The 13,050-nt window shown below is 45.8% G+C and overlaps 2 protein-coding genes across 5 annotated transcripts; both read left to right on the forward strand.

The window, feature by feature from the left end:
- Nucleotides 1–2,923: 2,923 nt before the first annotated feature.
- LOC123413403 (probable sugar phosphate/phosphate translocator At3g14410) lies at nt 2,924–7,072 on the forward strand. The gene is made up of 8 exons (XM_045106334.1): nt 2,924–3,178; nt 4,370–4,477; nt 4,629–4,663; nt 5,378–5,490; nt 5,588–5,849; nt 5,930–6,198; nt 6,411–6,593; nt 6,681–7,072. The coding sequence occupies exons 1-7, from the start codon at nt 3,029–3,031 to the stop codon at nt 6,548–6,550; spliced, it is 1,077 nt and encodes a 358-aa protein (XP_044962269.1). The 5' UTR covers nt 2,924–3,028; the 3' UTR covers nt 6,551–6,593; nt 6,681–7,072.
- Nucleotides 7,073–8,763: 1,691 nt separating this feature from the next.
- LOC123413401 (ribosomal RNA small subunit methyltransferase B) lies at nt 8,764–12,442 on the forward strand. 4 transcript variants are annotated; one of them, XM_045106333.1, is made up of 9 exons: nt 8,767–9,080; nt 9,189–9,336; nt 9,790–9,880; nt 10,380–10,577; nt 10,674–10,909; nt 11,437–11,568; nt 11,707–11,774; nt 11,904–12,005; nt 12,095–12,307. In XM_045106333.1, exons 1-9 carry the CDS (start codon nt 8,929–8,931, stop codon nt 12,120–12,122), a joined length of 1,155 nt encoding a protein of 384 aa, XP_044962268.1. In that variant the 5' UTR covers nt 8,767–8,928; the 3' UTR covers nt 12,123–12,307. The 4 variants fall into 4 exon arrangements, with proteins under 4 accessions (XP_044962265.1, XP_044962268.1, XP_044962266.1 ...); XM_045106331.1 differs by having other exon boundaries at nt 8,769–9,080; nt 11,904–11,998; nt 12,095–12,442; XM_045106332.1 differs by having other exon boundaries at nt 8,771–9,080; nt 11,904–11,965; nt 12,095–12,442.
- Nucleotides 12,443–13,050: the final 608 nt, after the last annotated feature.

A 13,050-nucleotide genomic window follows, 5' to 3' on the forward strand; every position in this document is an offset into this window, starting at 1 on the left:
AGATTTGATGAATTGTGGATTTGTGATCAGATTATCTATGATATATATTTGAGTCTTTGCTGATTTCTTATATGCATGATTTGATATCCTTGTAAGTCTCTCCGAGTCTTGGGTTTTGTTTGGCCAACTAGATCTATGATTCTTGCAATGGGAGAAGTGCTTGGTTTTGGGTTCATACCGTGTGGTGACCTTTCCCAGTGACAGAAGGGGCAGCAAGGCACGCATCATGTTGTTGCCATCAAGGGTAACAAGATGGGCTTTTATGTAGATATGAGATTGTCCATCTACATCATGTCATCTTGCTTAAGGCGTTACTCTTTTCTCATGAACTTAATATACTAGAGGCATGCTGGATAGCGGTCGACGTGTGGAGTAATAGTAGTAGATGCAGAAAGTATCGGTCTACTTGTTTTGGACGTGATGCCTATAGATATAATCATTGCCATAGATAACGTCATGACTTTGTGCGGTTCTATCAATTTCTCGACAGTAGTTCGTTCACCCACCGTCTACTTGCTTTCATGAGAGAAGCCACTAGTGAACACTACGGCCCCCGGGTCTATTCACACCTATAGTTTCCACTTTCGCTTTTACTTTGCTTTGTTTCTTTGTTGCTTTCAATTTTCACTTGGCAAACAATCTATAAGGGATTGACAACCCCTTCATAGCGTTGGGAGCAAGCTCTTTGTGTTTGTGCAGGTACTTGTGATATTCCTTCACTGGATCGATATATTGGTTCTCAAAACTGAGGGAAATACTTACCACCGCTGTGCTACATCGCCCTTTCCGCTTCGAGGGAACACCAACGCAAGGCTCCAAGGCCTCGGGGGAATCCTTTGCATATTTGCCTAGGAAGTCCCTAAAGGCTTAGCCGTAGCAGAAGGATTCCTGGCGCCGTTGCTGAGGAGTATCAAGACAAGAATAGTCTTTCATCAACACGCTTGTTTCTGGCGCTGTTGGAATGTCTTTTATTGCAGTAACAAAGTCCAAACACGATACGGTCACTCGACTTTAGAATACACTGTCACTATACACGTGAAGTGGTGATTATACGGTCACCGACTCACCGTATAGCACTGTATTCCACTCTATTGACCAGTCGCTTCCCGAGCCGCTGCTGCCACAGCTCGCCTGTCCCCGTCGCCTCGCCGCTCGCGCCCTGCTCGCCATCGCTCGCCTCGCTCCACGCCACGCACACACAAACTGCTCCCTGCTCCCGACTGAGGCCACGTTGAAGTTGTTGCGGCGGGTGCGCTGCAGCGTGCGGCAGTACGGGTGCGGCCGGCGTGGCGCCCTCCCCTTCCCTCCACTCCTCCCACGTCGTGCGCCTCTCCGACGTCGCCGACCCGGACCAGCTCTCCCCTACTTTGAGCTCTAGATGGGCACGCACCCAACATCGCCCTTCGTCGTGCTCCTCGGTGGCGAGCCCCTTGGCGTCTGGCTCGCGCGTAGGTCCGCAGTCCTCGGCCCGCCGTTGCCATACGCTGGCCTGATGACCTTCCGTTCCTCTCCACGGTTCCGCCTCCTTCCTATGTTGTGCGGCTGTTGCGGGCATGCGAGCGCGCTGCTGTTTGCTACGGCGGCCTAGGGAGAGCGCGCGGGAACGCGACGCGGCTACTGCAACGACGGCCTAGGCATTGCGGTGGATGCACGTGGAAGGGCTTCAGCGGGGTCCTGCAGGCGGCTGAGGCACGAACGACGGGTGGCAGCACAGTGGGGCTCGACGGCTGTGTGTTGAGGGTGCGTGGGCCTGGTGCAGGGAGGCGGGAGCCCGGTGGCCGAGTCGAGCTCGGGCAGGCAGTGCTCCCTTGCCCGTAGCTGAGGCGTTGGGCCATGGCGGACCGGTGCGAGCAGCTCCGTGCTCGGATGGGAGCTCTCGTAGAGGAAGAGGAGCACGTGGTGGTGGAGGAACCTGTCGACGGCGACCAGTCGGAAGAACGCGGTGCGCAGCTCCTACGCGAGGCGAGAGACCGGCGACCGAGTTGAGATCTTGCAAGCAGCGTCCGCGCCCCCGCAGTTGGAGATGATGGGCCATGGCGGCCGGCGCAGGCAATTCCGTACTCGGACGGGAGTTCGCATAGAGGAAGAGGAGCATGTGATGGCGGAGGAACCTGTCGACGGCTACCGGCCGGAAGGGCACGGCGCGCGGCTCCTGCATGAGGCGGGGCGGGATCACTTCTTGCGCTGCTACCCACCCACGGCGAGCTCCCTCCCGGTTGCCACGTATTGTGCTTGACCAGCCAATCCATCTTTAGTTTCAAAGATTGACCAGTCAACTCAACAGTACACGGAGCTCTAGTGTGAATCACTGACCGTATAATCGTCTTGTTGCGTATTTCATGACCGTAATGAACGTATTTTAAAGTTTAGTGATTGTACTATGCTTTGACCTCAACTTCAATAACTGTTGGTGTATTTATCTGTTTTAAGAATAGCAAATTATTAAAGATAAGGCTAATAAATATTTCATTGTAGATATTTTTCATTATTTCTAAACTAAATACAAGACTTAAAATAAAATTATCTTATTAACCATTGTACATGTTTTTATGGTTGTCTAAATAATCCAAATCTAGCACTCGTAGTAAATTGCTGGTCCTGTGTTCTGATATCTGGCAGGCTCCGCCTAAAACTTGACCTCTGAAATCATCTTTCCTTTACCGCATGGGACATGTGGTTAGCAAAATTAAAATTTATATCTTTCTTTTGACTCGCCCAAGTTCTGGCCTCGCCTGGCCTAACTTTTTGATTTCGCTATAAGGGCACTGACCGGTGGGTCCCAGCTAGTGCACGGCGCGTTGGCCTGCTCGCGCAGAGACGGAGGCCGGTCTGAATTCTGAAGTCCGAGCAACGTGCGTGCGGTGGTGTGTTGCACGCGAATCGCGAGGCACTCTCCTTTTGTTTTGTTTGTTTAAGTCCACCACCGTCGCATAACCGCAAAACGGCTCGGGACGCACCGACCGACGGCGAGACAAATTCTCCGTCTCCATTCCCCCCCACAGCAGCCAGCGAGCAAACCCAGCCAACCATGGAGAGAAATGGCGGGAAGCAGCAGCAGCAGCAGCCGGAGGCGGCGGTGGAGGCGCCGAGGAAGGGGGCGTGGCGGGACGGCGCCGTCACCTACTTCCACCTCCTCTTCTACATCGCCATCTCCGGCGGCCAGATCTTCTTCAACAAGGCAAGCCCCTCTCATCCTCCTCGCCCGACGTCCCGGGCCCGCCACCCCGCGATCCTGCCAGTCGCGGCAAGTTTCGTCGCTGCGCTTGCTCATTCCTGGTTGCGCGACACGGACGCGGTCTCGTCCGCGCCGTCCTGGGTTTCTAGGGTTTTAGCTTGCGGTCCACCGCGAATCCGTAGGCCTCCCCCTGCTGATCCGGTGGCTGACCTCCCCGTGCGGGGGAGGCGAGACGGATATGTTTCCAGTTTCTGGTGCTGGATTCCAATGCGTGCGAGTCAGGGGGACTTTTGTGATGGATCGGATCTCTGTCTCTGTCTCTGTCTCTGCTGCAGCGTAAGCGTTTTCAGTTCAAAGAGGGCGTGATTGTAAACGTGCAGGGGCGATTTTGAGGTTCGGTTCTTCTCATGCTTGCGATATTGTCTTTGGATATCGCCTTTGTGGTTGTCAGGAGAGCAAGCCTTGATGATATAATTCATCAAAATGAGTGTCATTCGCGGCTTGGGGTTTTCTGAGAGCCGATCACCCACCTGACTAACTATATCATGTCTAAAATTGGTGGATGTTTTGGATACATTTCTTTGCCTCTGAGTCCAATAGCTTGAGATCTGGGAATAGTTTGTTGCTTGCTTGGGTTGCTCACTCAACCTGGACCCCTTTTTCATGCAAAGGGTTGACCCAGATTCTCTTGTCATAGCTCGATCTGCTTCCACAACAAGTAACTGGATTCCCTTCTACTGTTATTATTGTTAGTTTAGTACATGGTGCACTGATACATTAGGCTCATGGAGATCTTATGAACTGAATTCCATTAGCTTTAAGGAGCACAAGCTGCAAAAAAAGAAAAATCCAACCTGCAGTTTTTCTCGAACATGGACCATGTGAACTGCTACATATAAATCTCATTGACGCTTCTCAAGATGCATATATTTTTGGACCAACTGGATAGCTTCTTGTTCCTCTATAATGATTCATGGAAATTGAGAATAAGCACTTTAAGTGTAAACATTGATGACCCTTGCTTCAAAAGATTGACAAACCGCTTTGTAACAAACTTCTATTTGTGATGATTAGTTCTGGGGTGGTTTCATAATTTCTTTGATGTGCTTAAACTGATGGATTCTTTTTCTGTGCCAAATATCCATTTCATATTTTTGTAACATTGTTAAGTGCTTTGTTTATCCTGATTTGCAGTGGGTGTTATCCTCAAAAGAGATCAACTTCCCCTATCCAGTGGCACTAACTTTGCTGCATATGGTCTTCTCATCTGTAGTATGCTTTGCAGCTACAAAGATTTTCAAGGTACTTAATAGCCTCAAAATTATACATGGTTGCTGTATCTATCTCTAATCTGTGTAATGACTAAGGCTTCATATTGTTTGGAATTCAAGTTACTTAACATTCAAGAAATCCGTAATCTTACCTTTTTTTTTACTTTGTTCATATTTCCCAGGTCATAAAGATTGATGAAGGAATGACTACGGACGTGTGAGTCTTGGATAATACAAAATTCATAAAGCTGTATTATAGTTTCTTATTACTCTCTCAATTGTTCTCTGTCAGTATATTATGTTCCATGACATATAACCTCATGATTAAGACATCCATAATGCCTGCCTCTCCATTTATGAACTGATCAGGATAATTTGTGGATTTTCCATAACATTAGCATATTCTAGCATGTGTATGTAAGATGCTGTAAAAACACCAGTCTTTCATTTTAAATAATGGGTTGGTTTTCATCAGACTATATATGAATATATCTCATAATAAATGTGGATACCAAGTACGCACTAGTTGCTTATTACCTCCTTTTAGTTCAGTAACAGGGGGCTCTGCTGTTTAATGTATAAGTATATCAGCCTGCTTAAGCTGTCAAGATTAGTGAGCGAGTTTTTCCATATTGTTCAGGTCGTGACTTAGGAGGAAACCGATAAGAAAATGCCAAGTCAGAGGCTCATGATGGTCATCAATAGATATTTATGTTAATTAAATTTGCATCTGGCACACACTAAGAGCTCTGCACTGTTTCTGTCAGAAGTCAATGCTCGATACCACTCTTCGTGAGAAGAAATGTGTTGTTATTTTTCTAAAATACGGGCCTGCAACCGTTATTGCTTTCCTGTCCTGTATTAGATTCTTCGTTCTGTTCATAAAGTACTGGAATTGTATTTTTTTTAACTAGTTCACCTGAAATTTCAGATACGTGAGTTCAGTCATTCCAATTGGAGCGATGTTTGCAATGACCCTTTGGCTAGGGAACAGTGCATACCTCTACATATCTGTTGCATTTGCACAGATGTTGAAGGCAATAAGTATGCGCACTCCCTGCTTTTAGATTGAGAAGGTCAAGCATAGTTTGTAATCAGTTTTGGAACTGATGTTAATATACTCTTTGCTTGAGCATTACAGTGCCTGTAGCCGTGTTTCTCCTTGGAACAGCATTTGGCCTTGAAGAAATGAACTGTAAAATGCTTGGTATCATGTCTGTCATCAGCGTGGGAGTTATTGTGGCCTCTGTTGGTGAAATTACAATCAGCTGGGTCGGAGTGGTGTATCAGATGGGTGGAGTTGTAGCGGAAGCCCTTAGACTTATCTTTATCGAGATATTTTTGAAGAAGAAGGGTGTTAGACTGAACTTGATATCCATGATGTACTATGTTAGCCCTTGCAGGTACCTTGTCCGCCAGCTCCCCAGATTAATTCTTGAAGCTACTGTTTGTTCTCGTAATTTAATCTGTGATTTTCCTGCAGTGCCTTTTGCCTGTTCATTCCCTGGTTGTTCTTAGAGAAGCCAAAGATGGATGCAAGTATTTCATGGAACTTCCCACCAGTTACATTGTTCTTAAACTGCATGTGCACATTCGTACTTAATCTGTCAGTTTTCCTTGTCATTTCCCGGACAAGTGCACTGACAGCTCGTGTTACTGGAGTTGTGAGGGATTGGAGTGTGGTGCTGCTGTCAGCTGCTATTTTTGCTGATACAAAGCTTACCTTCATAAACATAGTTGGCTATGCCATAGGTATTCTACTGATTAATCTCGTAATCTGACTTATTTAACTTCATAATTTCTGTGATATCTTTGGGCACATTTTTGGCTAAAAATTTACCTGCACCTGGTATTTTCTGGTTTATATTTATTGTGAATACTTTAGGTTTGAGCCATTATTTTTCTTCAAAGTACCGCATTTAGAAGTGGATTAGATGGTGACTCCATTTTTCTGCAATGTACAGCCATAGTAGGTGTTGTTGCATATAACAATCATAAGCTTAAACCCCAAGCGAACCAGCAGCAGAGTGCCGACAGCAAAATCAGCCCAGGAAGCCCTCGACATGTCGAGATACCGTTGAACTCTACAAAAGAATCTTCATAACACCGAAGGTAGTGAGGCCTTGAACAGATTTTTTTGGGGAAAGGTAATGTAAATTCGAGTACTTTCTAATTCATGCATCCGTGATATGCACAGAACATACTGATGGTTGGTGCATTTACTGTTGATCCAGGAGAAATGAGCTCTCGATTTTGCTAACGAGTTGGCCAGCTCCAAAGGATACATTCTTTTCTTCCTAGAAATCAGTAGGAAGACTGGAAATTTTGTACAATGATGTGTAAGGTGTTACCTGTATACGTTAGCATACTGATTTGTACTGTTGTTGCCCGGAACAGGGCGGGCACATCATAAAGGTCAATTAGGTTGTGTAGATGTGTTTGTTGTCTTTAAGGTGCTGTAGAAATTCATCAGGTGCTCTCAAAGATGCTACCTGATTCTGTTGGTATACTTGGTAACTTTGGAGGGTACTGCCAACAAGATGGACCTTGTATATGAAGTACTATGTCTGTATGCACATTGTGCTTCTTCAAATATGAAAGAATACCATATGTGAACTTTTTTTTAGCTTGCACGTTTTCTGTGTCCATTTGCTGTCTCCGGAAGTTGTTCCATTTTAATTTTAAAGATCCATATGATATGTGGAATGTTCTTCATGCGGATGAAGTTGTTAAGATCCTGTTTGGAAGGTGGATATATTTCTTGGTTCACGAGGAACTTGAGCCGTTCCTTGTAAAATTCGGGTGAAAATCTTGCCTCCAGACAGACCTCGGTGTGGTTTGCCGTTCATATTTTTACTTTTATTTTTGAAATTGCTTGGTGTGCCGGGAAGTTGATGGGAATGTACTTGCTGCCAGGTATGCATGATGTATTCATGCATAAATTTTGGCCATATGGAGTATGTTTCTCCTCACCTTTGCAGTAATTATTTGTGTTGCCTCTGGTATGATGCTCAAGATTATAATTCAAGTAAAACAAAAGAGTTAATTACAGACGTGCTATAACTTTTTTGAAATTAACAAATTCATACATAAACTTGAAAACCCCACAAAACTCATATACGAACTTGTTTGTTGTAACAGTTGACTACAAAATAGCCCCGCATGTAACACATCGGCTGCCACATCGCAAAGGGCCATATCTGGATTTACACAAACTCCCCTATCATACATAGAATTCAGAACGTGTTCAACTAATACTATGCACTGCAGTTTCATGTATAGATAAATATATAGTACTGCATACAAAATTCAGACAAAATCACTATCAAATTCAGTACATTTTAGTTTTCTTCAAAAAATCATACTTTTCATATGAGAATACTAAATCGAAAAAGCAACGGGGGTTCGTATGATAGCCACATGTTCATACTGCCCTAAATTTCCCACTCAAATCTCCACAAGCATCAATGGATGTGTTCACTTATTGGTCAACCCATATGACCACCAACCCATCAACCTCTCCCTTAAAAATACCCCAAATCATTGAATCTGTGTGCCAAAATGAATGATCGTCGCTGTCAACAAAACCTAGCGAAAACATGGGAAAGAAACGTCACAACAAGGGGGTGGAGAAAGGGAGAATCAACACATACCATACGCCGGCAGGAACTCTGCCGCGACCCGTATGACTGGCCACATACCGCTTCCCTCGCCTCTGATGGGTTCAAATCAGCGCATTGTTGATTGCCCCGGGGAGCTCGAGGAGAGATCGAGGGAGACTAAAAGGCAGGGGTTACGGGAGGGTTAGCGACGCCGTTTAACGAATATGTGATAATATGGGAATCTTCTTGAAAGATTTGATTCCATACATTTGATAGAGGACCACTACGCGCTAATAATCCACCTTTCAGGTTTTTATTTGTAAAACAGACAAAGCATGACGCGTGTCACATTCCGACATGGCATGCCATGTCCGCCGATTCAGGCTGTTTTAATGCCCCGTTCGGTTTCACTCCACTCCACGGCTCCGCTCTGGGAGTGGACGGAACTGTGGTGCAAAATATTGGAGCGAGCAAACAGTAGCTCCACAGATCGAGCGGTGGATTACCGAACGGGTCCTAAGTCAACTGTTACAGCAAATAAGTTTGTGTATGAGTTTTATGGGTTTTTCAAGTTTATGTATAAATCTGTTAAGTTTGAACAAGTTGTCGTACCACGGGTGCAATTTAACTCTAAAAAGAAATCTGATTTCTCTCTAATTTGGTCGAGTGCAATTGTGCTTTTGCGAGCGTCAGATCTGAAACATAGGGCCCAGATCAACCAAGTTCCACACTGTGTCTTGCGCCCCCGAGTCCAGTCCTCCCCGGCGGCCTCGCCGCCGCCGCCGCCTCTGCGCGCTTTGGGTGTCGCCACCACCGCCGGAGACCTCGCATCCCTTGGGACCCGAGGAGGAGTCCGGGGTCTTTACTCTCTACCAGAGTGATGGATTCGTCAGAAATTCCGCCCTCTGACCGCAGAGAAGAGCCGCCGGCGGCGTCGCTGCCGCTGCCGGCGGCCTTTCTCGAGTTCCTCGGCGAGAACGGCCTGGACCCCACGCTGTACTCCAAGGCGGACGCGATCCCGCGCTACATCAGGTGAGGCAAGCCTTGACTGACACTCGCCAAGGCTACCATCCACTAGCAATTCGTCACCTGATGAAGGGTGCAAAGGAGAGTAGCCTCATTTGTCTCTGAAATCCCTAGGTTAAAACCAGGCACGGAGTCCAGGGTGGTGGCAGAGATCGAATGCGAGCTCAAGTGTGATCTCAGGAAGGTGTCGTGGCTGCCGGACTTCTATGCGATCCCGCCCGAAATTCAGATTGCTGGATCCAAGGCTTATCAGCAAGGGAAGGTGAGGAGAAAACCTTTGTCGCGGTTGTTTTGAAGCTGACCCCTGTTGCTCGCCAGCATAAGCATGCTGGATCGCGTGCCTTGTCTAATTATACGCGACTATAATGTTGTTAGATTTTTGTCAAGTGTTCTCTGAGGCAGTTTATCCTAGATAGCAATCCAATGACATTATGTTTTATTGTTTATAAGAGACCAAATGCCTCAAACCGGTAACAGTTAGGTAATGCCATGGTGGTGCAAGTTAAGCCGAAGCTGTTCAATCTCATGGTAATTTTGTGGTTGGCACCTGATTTGTAAAGGATTCTCTCATAAAACCAAAAATGACGCACTTGTTGTTAATTGTACGAGAAGCTGAAACTTCCCAGTAAAAAGTTACAGTGTTGTCATGTTCTTATCACGCACTCTTCTGTGTGTGACATTTTGCTTCACCTAAGCATCTTTAAAAACATTTCAGATCTACGGGATTGATGCAGCTTCTGGAGCTGCTATCTTAGCACTTGATGTTCAACCAGGAGACCATGTTCTTGACCTTTGTGCTGCACCAGGTAACTGTTTCTAATATATTTTTAAGTACACACTAGACCAGTGTTTTCGTAGAGGCAAATGTCTACCATACAATTATAAACGAGCACCTATACCAAATATTTGTGTGAGCGACATGTGTTCACCAATATGGCAATACCTAGTTTTCTCCAGGGCATAAAAACATGGAAAGTCTTTCCTGATTGTTGATCTTTGGATATCATACGAAAATACAGTCTCACGTATGATGAGTATGTTGCATCTAGGAGACTGGGGTGTTACAGTCCTATTGTTTGATGGACCGGTTTGGTGTCAAGTTCGGTTCATATGTTGAAATTTGTTCTCCAGTATGTCGAATATTGTAGTGCTAGTTCAACACATATTTCCCCGTCGTTGAGATGATGTTGTTTAGTTCGTTAAGGGATTTGTTTGCTATGGATCCTGTTGCGTGTGTTAGACTTCTGCTATTTGTTGGATTTTTAATCAGACATATATTAACCTTTCACCTATATGACATGCAAGGTGCAAAGCTTTGCATGCTTGCAGATATGCTTGGTAGCACAGGTTCTCTGACTGGTGTTGATGTTGCAAAACACCGTCTTGCAGCCTGTCGTACGATGTTGCAGAAGTATTCTCTTGGAGATCGTAGTCGACTCTTTGTTGCCGATGGGACTTCATTTTCCATATTGCCTATGAACTCCAATCTGGGGAGCATGGAAGGTATTTTCATCAGAAGAGTCCAGTCCCTTTTTTGTTTTACTTCTTCTCTATGCATGAATGATTTAGCTTGTCTTGAGTTCATGCTCTTTGTCACAGCTTCTGTTGGAATTGAGGATACTGGAAGCATATTCTCAGAATGGACTTCAAAGAGATCATGGAAAGACAGACAGAAGTCTAAAAAGGCAAAAGCAGCTGATTCACCTCATCCATCATCGACTTCCGAACCTGAACTGATATACTATGGCAAAGATTCAGGATTAGTTGGATTGCAAAAACGTTATGTCCTTTGCCCGTCAACCAATGCTGCTGCCTGTACATCTGGGTATGATAAGGTATTCCTTTGCTCGCGTTATTTGTAATCTGCTAGTCTTGTTATTACTGAACTACACAGGTACTCTGTAACTTTGACCAGTGCACTTAGATGATTTTAAGTGAAAATAGGTAACATTGGTATTTTTTAAGCCATCATAGCCAACTATTCCCTCCGTTTTTAAATATAAGTCTTTTTAGAAGTTTTACTAACGGACTACATACGGAGCAAAATGAGTGAATCTACACTTTAAAGGATGTCTACATACATCTGTATGTAGTCCGTTAATGAAACTTCTAAAAAGACTTATATTTAGGAACGGAGGGAGTACACATGTAGTTGCAAATCAGACTGTCAATTAGCTCTAAAAAGCGGTACTTTTCACTCATTGTGTTGAGGAAACACTTTTCACCTTTTGAAAGAGTGCTGAAGCACTTCTATATAGAACTCTTATCACATGCAGCTTATTTTTCAGGTTCGAATATTCTACTGCAACTTATTCGGCAACTTGTATCATCACTTTTGTTCCTTTGGATGAAATGCATGCAGGTCCTAGTGGATGCAGAATGTACTCATGATGGATCAATAAAACACATTCAGAAGTTTGAGTTCTGGGGATGGAAAACATTAGATCGCCGTGTACTCAACGTAGAAAGAACTGGCAACCTACTTCATCTTCAGGTAATACTTTGTTCTTGATGTTAGCTTGAATGGCACTTGATTGAGCAATCTATATCTTAAATCTAACCCCACAATTAGCTACATGAGAAGCTTATGTTTGATATTTACTGAATTCTGACGACTTCCTTTTGTATGCAGTTAGGGCTTCTCACAAATGGCTTTAAATTATTGAAAACAGGTGGATCACTTGTCTATAGTACTTGCAGGTGTGTAATCGCTTCACATGCAAATCTAATCCTCAAATTGCGTCTCAGTAATCTAGCCTTTACCGTGCTTAGAATTTTGGTACAATTTAGTTCATGGCGTCGCATGGCTAACAATTTGTCTTGGAATAGCTTGACTGTTGCACAAAACGAGAATGTGGTTCAGCAATTCCTCTCAAAACATCCTTCAGCGGGTACACACATCCTTCTACATGCCTTCATCTGGAGTAATATGTTATGTATTTTTTTCGGGTGATCTAATATGTTATTTTGATTATCACTTCTATAAATGGATTGTTTCATGTTGGGTTTGCAACCTGCAGAGCTGCTAAAGATCGATCCAGCTGGTAGTTGGCCCTGCAGAAGCGGCGGCATCCAGAAAACCTTGCGGTTTGATCCCGCGACGTCACAAACTAGTGGACTTTTCGTCGCCAAGTTCGTCAAGTTGTGATGTTCTTTGTGAGACGCTCTGTTATGACCGGTTTATATTACAACCGGAGAAGGCCCACTTAAATAGAGTTGGCCTAGTTATCTTATAGTATTAGGGGCTTAGCCCAGTGTATTATGTTTGCTAGCCTAGGAAAGTTATATATAACTCATGTAAAGGACACCTTTTGATTAAGCAAGATCAATCTATTCTGACCGGCTCCTAGAAGGAGCCGGTGCCCTAACCCTAGCGTCCGAGCTCTCTCTCCTAACCACGGCGCCCTAGCGTCGTCGCCCGCCTCTTTTGCCTCGCCAACCCTCCCCGCACCCATATCACTTGAGAGATCGGCCTGGTAGGCATTGGAATCCTACCAATTTGGTATCAGATTGCCCCGGCTTGATCATGTCGACACCCCACCCACCCCAGCCTTTCGTCGGCTACCAGCCTATCACCCGTTTGTTGCTGGCCTCCTCGGTCGCCGCATCGGGCCGCCTACTACGACCGCCAGGCCCCCGCCGAACCCGACCGGTCTCGTCCTCTCCCCTGCGGAGATGACATCTGCGCTCTTGGAGCTCGGCCACGTCGTCGTGGGCATCCGCGCGCTGCTCGTGGGGCCTTACGCGCAGCAGCCGGCTGCTGCGTTCTTCCCCACCATCGCGCCGCCTCCATTCCCCTCGGCCGCGCCGCACCAGGGCACCACCTCGCAGTCAAGCGGGCCACCGCCACTTCCGGGCGCGCCATCCAGGCGGTGCGGTTTCAGCCGTCACCATCTCCGCTGCCGGCGTGGCTAACCAAGCCGGTCTACACGGTTGGGTCGGGTCAGCCCTCCTTCCCACCGCCGGCCGCGGTGCA

The sequence above is a fragment of the Hordeum vulgare genome, chromosome 7H (genome assembly GCF_904849725.1).
Source record: "Hordeum vulgare subsp. vulgare chromosome 7H, MorexV3_pseudomolecules_assembly, whole genome shotgun sequence".
Taxonomy (NCBI): domain Eukaryota; kingdom Viridiplantae; phylum Streptophyta; class Magnoliopsida; order Poales; family Poaceae; genus Hordeum; species Hordeum vulgare.

Excerpts from the sequence above, each read along its gene's own strand:
- LOC123413403 (XM_045106334.1), top strand. The coding sequence starts at position 3,029 with ATGGAGAGAAATGGCGGGAAGCAGCAGCAGCAGCAGCCGGAGGCGGCG. Across the intron at positions 4,478-4,628 it reads CAGCTACAAAGATTTTCAAG|GTCATAAAGATTGATGAAGG; the intron begins GTACTTAATAGC and ends CATATTTCCCAG. Across the intron at positions 5,850-5,929 it reads TACTATGTTAGCCCTTGCAG|TGCCTTTTGCCTGTTCATTC; the intron begins GTACCTTGTCCG and ends ATTTTCCTGCAG.
- LOC123413401 (XM_045106330.1), top strand. The coding sequence starts at position 8,929 with ATGGATTCGTCAGAAATTCCGCCCTCTGACCGCAGAGAAGAGCCGCCG. Across the intron at positions 10,578-10,673 it reads CAATCTGGGGAGCATGGAAG|CTTCTGTTGGAATTGAGGAT; the intron begins GTATTTTCATCA and ends TCTTTGTCACAG. Across the intron at positions 10,910-11,436 it reads GTACATCTGGGTATGATAAG|GTCCTAGTGGATGCAGAATG; the intron begins GTATTCCTTTGC and ends AAATGCATGCAG.